Source organism: Sorex araneus, chromosome 1 (assembly GCF_027595985.1).
Source record: "Sorex araneus isolate mSorAra2 chromosome 1, mSorAra2.pri, whole genome shotgun sequence".
Taxonomy (NCBI): domain Eukaryota; kingdom Metazoa; phylum Chordata; class Mammalia; order Eulipotyphla; family Soricidae; genus Sorex; species Sorex araneus.
The window spans coordinates 124,704,022-124,713,520 of NC_073302.1; the positions used below are offsets into that span (position 1 = coordinate 124,704,022).

General features: G+C 57.4%; 2 protein-coding genes across 4 annotated transcripts in view; one reads left to right on the forward strand and one right to left on the reverse strand.

Moving 5' to 3' along the window:
• Positions 1 to 4,975, reverse strand: part of GDNF (glial cell derived neurotrophic factor) — a 30,188-nt gene extending 25,213 nt beyond the window's left edge. The window contains exons 1-2 of one of the 3 annotated variants that reach the window (XM_055145821.1): positions 4,510 to 4,975; positions 8 to 184 (exon numbers count right to left, since the gene is read on the reverse strand). In XM_055145821.1, coding sequence (XP_055001796.1) covers positions 8 to 158 — 151 coding nt within the window. In that variant the 5' untranslated portion in view covers positions 159 to 184; positions 4,510 to 4,975. Of the gene's footprint in view, positions 1 to 7; positions 185 to 2,386; positions 2,574 to 4,509 lie in introns of those variants that run through there. The other 2 variants (XM_055145830.1, XM_055145835.1) reach the window with 2 other exon arrangements.
• On the forward strand, positions 4,097 to 9,303 carry LOC129402035 (uncharacterized). Its single transcript, XM_055126312.1, has 6 exons — positions 4,097 to 4,143; positions 4,349 to 5,046; positions 6,224 to 6,328; positions 7,240 to 7,422; positions 8,373 to 8,513; positions 9,122 to 9,303. Exons 1-5 carry the CDS (start codon positions 4,097 to 4,099, stop codon positions 8,387 to 8,389), a joined length of 1,050 nt encoding a protein of 349 aa, XP_054982287.1. The 3' UTR covers positions 8,390 to 8,513; positions 9,122 to 9,303.
• The last annotated feature ends 196 nt before the right edge of the window (positions 9,304 to 9,499 follow it).

Consider the following 9,499-nt stretch of genomic DNA (forward strand, 5'->3'; position numbering starts at 1 on the left):
TTCTTACAGTCACTGCTCAGCGCGAAGGGCGCGCGGCGGCGGCCGAGGGAGCGGTCTTCGGCGGGCGCCTCGGGAGGCTTCTTACCGGCGGGCAGCGGGAAGGCGGACGCGGTGTGGAGCAGCACCAGGCAGACAGCCACGACATCCCATAACTTCATTTTAGAGTCCCGTCCGGCGGCGGCACCTGGGCGGGCGGTGGAGAGAAGCGGGGAAGGCGCGTTAGAGGGACGCGCATCCTCGCGGGCGCCCACGAACCTTCCCGCCCCACAAGTCCCTGCTCTTCTCTGCGACGGCTGCGGCCCAGAGCTTGCCTGGGCGCCCCTGGCTTTCTTCCTGAGACCTCGTCTTCTTCTTCCCCGGGCTCCCCTTTGGGAGGCGGCTTCTCCCTGTACTGGCTCTCGGGATGCCACCGCATCCCAAGGGTCACAATGCCTAGCAGATCCACTGCCCTCACCGACCCCAACACAGAGATCCCGGGGTTCCTGACTGTCCTGCAGTTTCTCCCCCACTCCTTGCTGGTGGGGTGTGTGGGGAGAGGGCAACGGTGCACCCCAAGAGACCGCCCCTTCCCGCCTGGGTCTCCCACGGGCCGGGAAGCAACCCTCAACACCAAGCAAACTACCGCCTTTCATTTCAGGAATAAAATCAATTGCTCCCCGCCTCTTCCCGGGGCCCTGATGCCGCTCCTAACCCGGCCCAGCGGGCCCCGATGGCGGTCCTCCCTCCTCCCTCCTGCACCGCTAGGCCCTTCCTTCAGCGCTTCTCATCTAGGTATTTGGTCATTGGAACAAAGTTGCAAGACCTTAGAGATCTTATGGCCGGAATGGGAAAATCTCCGGGTTACTCTGGGGAAACCTCAACTCGGTTTGACAATAGTAGTTCTAGCTTTTTAGGTTAGGAACAGGAAATAACTGCTGAAAGGATTGAGAAGAACGTAAAGCCAGCGTTCAATAAACGCCTTCCCACCGCGACTAGGAAGTACAGATCGCATTGGCCTCGAAAGTATTAGTTCTTCACCACTTCCCTTGATTTTCTCTTTGCAGCACTGTGACAATTCTAGCCTTAAATTTCTGCATTTTCCCTCTCTGCCCCGCTCCAGCTAGCTCCCCGCCCCCTGAAAGTCACTCCTGTTCAACGACCCCCACGCCCAGACATTTTAGAGCAGCTGGGGCGCAAGAGGTTGGGGCGGGAGAGAGTTTGGGTTCTACTCAGTGAGGGGGCGGGAGAGATAAAGGCGCCGTCAACTCGGGACGTCATTCCAACCATTTTGGAAATGGGGAGGTGACTTGGGCACCCCAGGATATGGTGTTGCCCAGTCCTTTAGCTAACTCAACTTTCAGCGTCCAGGGGAATTTTCAAGTGACATGTACGCGGCCCACTCTTTCCCCCCAAATGAAACGGATTGTTCGGAAAAATCGCAGTGAACTTCAGGGCCAGAGTAAGACAGTTTCCAGGTAAATGCAAACACTTTGGGTCCATTTTCACCAGCATTTAGTTTCTTTTGTCGCACTTTCCCCTTCTAGCAACTGCTCCCTCCTCCCCTCCAACCTCCCAATTCTCTTCCAGGGATCCCTTAGTAGGCCACCCCAGGAAGCGTTTAATTCGTCTGCCACCTCCCACCGCTGCAGCGACAAATGTATTTTCCATCCTTCGGGCGTCTGTTGGTTCACTGCAAATTGCAGCTGTCGGGCTTGGGGAATTTGTAGGGACCAGGCAGTCCCAACAACCCGGAGCGACGGGTTCTCCCTGCCCCGCACAGCGGCTCAGCAACCCGCGAAACAGCCAAGGCTCTGGCTTCGGGCGCACAGACGAGCCGGAGTACGTGGAGGAGCGTTCGCGGAGACCGCGGCGGGCACCCGGCCTCCCTGCACTCCCCGCACGGGCCCCGCGCGCAGGGTGCCAGCTCCCGGGTGCGAACGACACGGCTGGCGGCCCCCGAGGAGCCGAGCGGCGGGGCTTAATGTGCCGTTCCAAATCGCGGTGTCCGCCGCCAGGAAGCGGCAGTGGCACCAGATTTCCCTTCCGCATTAAGAGGCTTTTGCCTTTCCCCCCTGCTTGGCCCACGGAGGGCTTTTTGAATTGGACGTGGAGATCCTCAATTCTAAGTGTGGCGAAGCTGGCACAAGGGGAAATTGGAAAACGCCGCGCCTTGCCAGGGGTGGCTGCAGGCTCCCGTGGCCGACCGCGGCGGGGAAGGCGCTTCTCCCACCTCCCCCGAGATGTGGGGCGCTGAGAAAGGGCCCGGCTCCCAGGATTGCAGGGTCACAGGGCTGGGGTGGGGGTGGGGATGCCTGGGGTCGCTCAGCCGTCTGCTGGGATCGTTTTTTCTCAACTCCTTCCTCCCCCCTTCCCCCGCCACACCCCGCGGCTCCCTTGTCTCTTTAACCTGTTCTCACAGCACATCTGCCCGACGTGTCTCTGGCCCCACTCCGAACGGCTAACGGCGCTGCCACGTGCGAGCACCGCTGTCCTTCCCGTCGGGGCCTCCAGGCGTCCCCCGCTCTGGTGCTTGTATCTCGCAGGCTGGGCGGGCGGTGCGCCCCGGACCCACGCGCACAGCAGCGCAGAGGAGACGCGTTGACCGCGCCGGCACCCGGAGGGCTCCCCAAAGCAACCCCAGCAAGAAGCAGCGGCTCGCGGCGGGGCGCTTCTGGGTTCCCGGCACCAGGGGGCACCAGAAACCGCCCGAGTCCTCTCGCGCCCACGCGGCCCGGAGGCTGCCTGGCCGCTTTCAAGTCTAAAACCCGAGAACGAGCATTCTCAGTCCGATGCTCCCCGTAAAACTTCTGGGGGTTCTCCCCCGCGGTTCTGCTTCTCGGGATCCTTCCTCTCTCTCTCCTCCAATTTTCCTCCTGCCAGCCCACCTGATCTGGTTTCTTGGCAACCTGCGTTCAGGCTCCCCCTCCTCCCTTCCGACTCCCCTGTCACCGCGACAGCCTCACGACGCGCGCGGGCGAGGGCTCCCGCCGCCAGTGCCCCCGCGTCTTCTTGAGACGCAGGCGGGGAAGTTTGGGCTTCGCCTTCAGGATCCAGGTCTCAGGGAGAGAAAAGGGAGAGGTGCGCAGGGTGCTGGTGGAAGGATATCGAAACTCAGGAGGTGTCTTGGGGGCATAGGGGCCAGAGTCGAAAGATGCATTTCTTTGCTTCGCCGTGCCCTAGCCTGACCAAGGGCTTATTACCCCCATCATCATCGGCCTCTAGGCCGGGGGAACCAAAGTTGAAGGATGCGGGAAGCCTTCTGCAACCTGGGAGGGGCGTGCCCGACGTTCCCTAAGGTCCGGACTGTCAAGTCCAGGTGCATAAACTCTCTTGGGTATTTGGGCTGGGGGCGCGGCGGGCTCCTCGGACATCTGCCCCTTCTTGATAAGGCGACACCGCGTCCCCTTCCACTCCCCCGTTCTCACCAGCAAAAGCGCAGGTGTGGGAAACCGCGAGGATGGGACTGGTACCCGCGCGGCGGACTTGGGCATTGGGGAGGGGGCGAGCGCAAGCACGAGCATTTCAAGCAGCCGCTGGTCCTTGCAATACTATGTTCAGAAGACCGAGGAAGAGGCCAAAGGAGTCAGTCAAGGCCCAATCTCGGGGGGTCGCAGGAGGTTGAGGGGGCTCCCACAAAAGTCCTCTCCGGAGCCCCAGAGGGTAGTTTGCACCGGGTACAGCTTGAAGCCAACCCGCAGCTAACTCTCCACTTAGGCAGTGCAAGGTAGTGTGTGTGTGGTGGTGGTGGTGTGTTACTGGGGAGCACGCACAGAAAGAGAAAAGCACACACAAACACACGCGCACACAGAGCTTCGGGCGGCCTAGCGGAGACTCGGTGGACTTTCAAGAGCCTGTTCAAGGCGGAGACTTCGCGTCCCGGACTCTTCCGAGAGCCCCTCTTCCAATCTCACCGGGGGTGAGGTGGCTGCAGGCATTAGGGAAGTGCAAGCTAATGGGTCCCCCTCACAGGCTCAGGAACGTGGCTTTTGAAAAGGCGCTGCAGGAGGGGAGCCTTTTATTTTTAGGTTCTCGGCACCTTTGCAGCAAGCCCGCCCCAGGCCCGCGCTTCCTTCGCAACAGCCCCAGAGAAGTTCACTTGTAAGTTCCACTCGCCGCTATGCTGCGGCGTAGCTGGCCCTTCAGAGGGGACAGTTCCCTGTCGTGGTGAGTTCAGAGCTGATCCCAGCCCCGCACCGCCCGAATCTTGACAGAAGAGCTCCCCACCGAGGTTTCGGGGCGCAAAACTATCCCTTTTGGACATTTCCGGGTTCCCTCGCCATGGGGGGGGGGCACCGAAGATCTTCGGGCCACAAGGAAGGCCACCTGCCTCTCCGCAAAGCCTGCCTCTCTCGCGTTTGAACCCTCCCAGTCCTTTGACAGCCCGGCGCCCCCGCTCCTTTGAGGCTTTTCGCTTTCCAATATCACTGCCCGCTCGGGGGTGCAGCCGCGCCCCTCCGTCTCCCGCGCCCGCAGCGCCCATCGCCGCTCCTCCCGGCGCTTCCCCCCCCCTCCACTCGCCGCCCCACGTACCTCGGATCCGGTCTCTGCAGACCCCCGCTTGGACATTAACTCCAGGAGCCCCGAATCCCAGCCAGGAGACCCATCCGGGCCGAGGGCAGGAGCGCGGCGCCCCGCCCAGGAGGTCAGGGGCAAGTGTTCGCAATCCAGGGGTCGCTCCGGGCGGCGAAGGCGCGCAGGAGGCGGCGGCCAAGGCTCCCGCGGCCGCCGCCGCGAGCCGGGCGAGGGATGCCGACAGCTCCCCCGCCGGCCCTCGGCGCTCCCGCGGGACGAGGTCGGAGGCGCCGCCGCTGCCTCGGGAGGAGGGTGACACGGCGACGTGCGCGGCGCTCTCGGCCGGGGCTGCGCGGGCCCGGGGCGCGGCGGGCGGCTCAGCCGCGGCGGCCGCGCTCGGCGCCTTCTCCCGGCGCAGCGCCTGCGAGCACGACGACACGGGCCGGGCGGATGCTGCTGCCGCGGGAGAGGAGGTCTTGCCTGGCAATCCGGACGAGACACCACGTCAACCAGCGCCAAGAGTCCCGAGAAGACATCAGGGCGCCAGGAGCGCAGGCTGGTCCTTGAGAGCCCGGGCCGGGGGGCCGGGGTGGGGGAAGGGGAGGCGCGGGGCCCCGGGAGGGGAGGGGTCGGGAGGCGGCGGCGGCGGCGGCGATGGGGGAGGGAGAGGCGAGCCGCCGGGAGGCGCCGGAGCCCGCGAGGCGGGGGTTCAGGGGCCGAGTGGGTGCCGCGAGGCGGCCCTCCCCGGGGAGCAGGGAGAGCGCTCGGCGCGTGGAGCCGCCGCGGGGTTCGCGCCTCCTCCTGGCGGGGGAGATCCAGAGGAATGCGCGGAGCCGGGCGCAGCGAGGACGGGGCAATCCCAACTTGACCGCGGCGGCGCCCGCGCTTCCAGGGCGGCCGCGCCGGCGGGTGGAGCGCTCCGCGCCCGTCGAAGAGCTCTCCTCCTCCTCCTCCTCCTCCTCCTCCTCCTCCTCCTCCTCGGGGGTCCAGCCCTCGGACTTTTCTGCAAGGGCCAAAGGCGGCGGCGAGGAGAGGAGCTGCTGACCTGAGTTCTAGAACCACCACGAAGAGAGATGTGGAGCGAGCGGCCCAGTGCGAGAAGCCGAGCGTTTGCCAGCGGACGCGGAGCATGGGGATGCATTTATAGGGCTCCCACTCCGTGACGTGCCCTCCGGTGGCTTTTCTGATTCGCTTTCTGACCTAAACACACATTAGTTTAGTCCCCATTTAGTCGAGGGCCAACACGGTCTCCAAATATCTGCTGGCTGAAGTCAGAGGCTTTGCATATCATGTATTAGATGGCAGGCAACGAAGAAGGCTTCTGAAGTTGGCCGGCTCCTGGTCCTAGGCTCCATTTTCAGGCGGTTGTAACGTAATACCAGGCGCGGGGTAGGCACATACATTCAAAACCCTCAATTCCAAAGGCGTAAGATCACGTCGACGGGAACAGGTCAGGGGAGGTTGGGCAAAACCTGCTTTTCCATTCAGGTTTTCCCAAATGCAGGTGGGGAACTGAAGCAGGCGCTTCCCTGGGCGGGGTGGGAAGGGTGGGGGTGCCAATGGGTGAGGATCCTGCCCTCCCCCCCCACTTCCACAGCTCTTCCTAAGGGAGAGGTGAGACCTTTCAGCATTCCTTTTATTGGTGGTTTTGCAAGCAGCCAGAGCCTTCTTTTGTAGAGGACAGGAGGAGGGCAAATCCTTACATACTCATAAAGACGTTTTTCTCTTCCAGGGCAAGAACAGGAACTCTGCCTTGAAGACAGGGTTCTGAATAAGGCCTCTCTTTGCGGAAGAAGCAGAAGCCTGCTCTCTGGGAGCCAAGAAACTTCATTTGGAGGTGGTGGCGGGGTTGGGGAGGCAACGGTGGTCCCTCTTTCATTTTTATTAACTTGGGGCCAGGGAAAGCATCCACGGGCTCAGTTTTCATCCATGTTCCTCTCCTCTGATGACTCATGGGCTTGTTGGGGAGTATGTAGTATGTATTCTTCAAGGGGCTGATGCTGCAGACAGGGGAAAGGTGTGGGGCACTCTGTGTGTGGAGTGGAGAGGGCGGGGAGATCACTTGTTATTAAACTTCTCCCAAGACAGAGATCAGCTACTTTGGAGGTTTGTCAGGGAAGTTAGGGTGGGAGAAAAATTATTCTCAGTCAAACTCCTGTGGTTTAAGATGAAGTGGAGTGAAAAATTAAGTGGTCTCAACATACCTTCTCGGAGTTGGGATGCGCCTGCTGGTTCTGGGGACTGCAGATGGATGTGGAGACGGGAGGCATGGACCAGCATCATCCATTCGTCCTAGCTTAGCATTGCTCAAAGAATTTGAAAGACCACCCCGGTCAGTGTTTTCTCTCTGACTGATTTCTTTAATAACAGAAGTTGTGTTGGATGCTCAGTGCCTGGCAAAGGGCTGGCCCCTGGATGTGGTGCTCACTGGGTTTGGGAGGCCGTGTTGTGCTAGTGCAGAAATGATCCCACAGAGTTTGCCCTAAGTAATAAGAGTTTACTGTGGAGAGAAGGATGACCGGAATCTGCACCACTCAGCCACGTGGCTCGGAAAGCCTTCCGGAAGGGCCTCCCGGCCAGGCCTCACGAAAACTGGATTGGAGTTCAGGAACTGGAAGGTCATTGAGGATACGGCTCTGGGACTGGGTTATCTTGCTGCCCCCTAAGCAGCAGGCATCTGCCACCCCACTAGCAGGCTTAGCCGCCAAGGTGATTTAGCTCTTCTCTCTCGTACTGTTTTTCTCCCAGTGTCTTTTGGCTTCTGCTCCAGCTACCAACTGCTCAGCTCTCTTGATCCCACACTGAAATGCTCCTTTAATGAAAAGGTCGAAGTAGCTGTACTGGGCATGAATGAAGTGCTAGCATTTGCCTGTACTTTTGTACCAGGCCTCTTTAAGGGGCTACTGAACAGGTGCCAAAGACCTGGACTAGGTACGTGAGCTGACTCATGTGCAGGGTATTGGGGTCACATAGCCCAGAGCCTGAAACCTCCCCACCTTCTTTCTGCAAGCCTTGTGTCCCCAGAAGACTTTAAAAAATCTCTGTCTGTGCTAAGGTTCAAATATGAATAAGCGTACAATTCCTCGTTCTTCAGAGTTTTCCATCTCTAAAGGGGGGTACATGAATGCGAGTAATCATAGCATGAAATGATGCATGCTGTGAGTGAGGTGTGTGTGAGGTGTTCATGCCTGATCATCCCATGTCAGTCAAATCTGGGGGCAAGGATGTTACCCAGATCTATCTTGGGGCATCTAAAGAATTTTCTTGGGTCCAGGATTTTTTTTTAATGTTTCCTAGTGTACTCAGTCAAAGTTGAAATATCAGTTAACTTTATTTTTACAATAGTTAGGATCAATTTATGATTCTTTTTGAAAGCAAAATTAAAAGTCAACCTAGTTTGAGAGGTTTGAGGATGGAGATTGGTAACTCTCACTGTGACAGAACCCAGCAGTTCAATGTACTGCATCTGAAGCAGGAAAGCATGTATTCTGTATGTCAGAGGCCCAGCTTCCATCCTGGCACTGCATGGTTCCTGGAGCACCCTACATACGCCCTCCCCCGCGCCAGTACACAGTGTTTGATATTGACAAGGCTTCCTTAAATTCAGCTTTACAGAAACCTTAAAACAGTTTTCTTCTTTTTTCAGTGGGGGGTGGGCGAGGTGCTGGGGAGACTTAGTGCTGTTCTCAGTAGCCTGAAGTACTGGGGCTCGCCACATGCAAGGCAAGCATCTTAACCCATGTACAAGCTCTCCAATCTCAAGGTTCCTTCTGGAATGAATCAGGAAGCAAGCCTTTTATATCTTCACTTAATGTCTTACTTTATTCCTCTCATGCTGATATTAGGCTCCAGTTCCTTGCCGCCATCTTCCTCTTTCTCAGGACAAGTGTTGATTTGAACTGCTCCTCAGTAAAGCTCAGAAGAGACCAATTTGCAGCAACATTTTTACCCTGATACTCTCCCACCATATCATTGCCTTTCATCTGGAAAACTCTGCCTGAGAATCGGAAAGAGAGAAGCAGGTATTGTTCCAGCGGTTTGGGGGAAAAACGGCCCCAACCCCTACTAATTTCCCATTCCACCATTATCATTGTTCTCACTAGAGCTGATTGGAGATTTCTCACCAAAAGTTATTCTCATGCTTCTTCCAATCCTGGGGGAAAGAAAACATAGGGAAAATGATAAATGTAAAATATAGGGTAGGGTGTCATGGAGCTATAGGCATAGCATATCACCTGCAATATTGGAAACTCACATTAAGTGTTGATTGGGTAGAAAAGCAGAAAGGAGGAAGGAGGGTGTGTGTGTGTGTGTGTGTGTGTGTGTGTGTGTGTGTGTGTACTTATGTGTGTCGTGGAGGGAAGCTATGGCTGGTGAGGGAAGATGTCTGTGGAGACTCAGTGCTGAAGGCTGCATGGCAGTGGGTCAGTCTTTGGTCATTCCCAGAGCATCCTCCATGAGCTCCCAGTGGGATTTTGCAGCTGTTTTGCTCACAAGGGCCAGGACCTGGGTCCCTGCAAACCCTCACAATGTGGCTTTCAGGGGTGAAAGAGAATCCATCACTGGAGCAGGGCAATTTCCTTTTCAAAGTCACCACTTTATTGGTCAGGGATTTGTTTTATGCTTTTAGGCTCTTGAATAGTCATTTTCATCTCCAATACTCATAAAGAAAGGATAAATCTGCTGACCTTCAGACCACTTCAAAAATGAGAAAAGAGAAAAAAGAAGGAAAAGGGGAAGAAATGAACAATAATGACATCTGTGAAGTAATCAAAGAAGACATTTATTTTTGGAATAAATTCTTTGTTTATTTGTTTGTCTACCTGGCTTTGGATCACACCAGCAGTGCTTAAGACTTACTCCTGTCCCTGCACTCAGAGATAACTTCTGGAAGGCTTGGGGGACCATATGGATGTTGAGGAGCATACCTAGGTGGGCCATGTGCAAGGCAAGCATCCTACCTGCTTGCTGTACTGTTGTTCCATCCCTTCTTTATATGGATCATATT

Excerpts from the sequence above, each read along its gene's own strand:
- LOC129402035 (XM_055126312.1), top strand. The coding sequence starts at position 4,097 with ATGCTGCGGCGTAGCTGGCCCTTCAGAGGGGACAGTTCCCTGTCGTG. Across the intron at positions 4,144-4,348 it reads GGGGACAGTTCCCTGTCGTG|TCCTTTGACAGCCCGGCGCC; the intron begins GTGAGTTCAGAG and ends GAACCCTCCCAG. Across the intron at positions 6,329-7,239 it reads CCAAGAAACTTCATTTGGAG|TGTCTTTTGGCTTCTGCTCC; the intron begins GTGGTGGCGGGG and ends TTTTTCTCCCAG.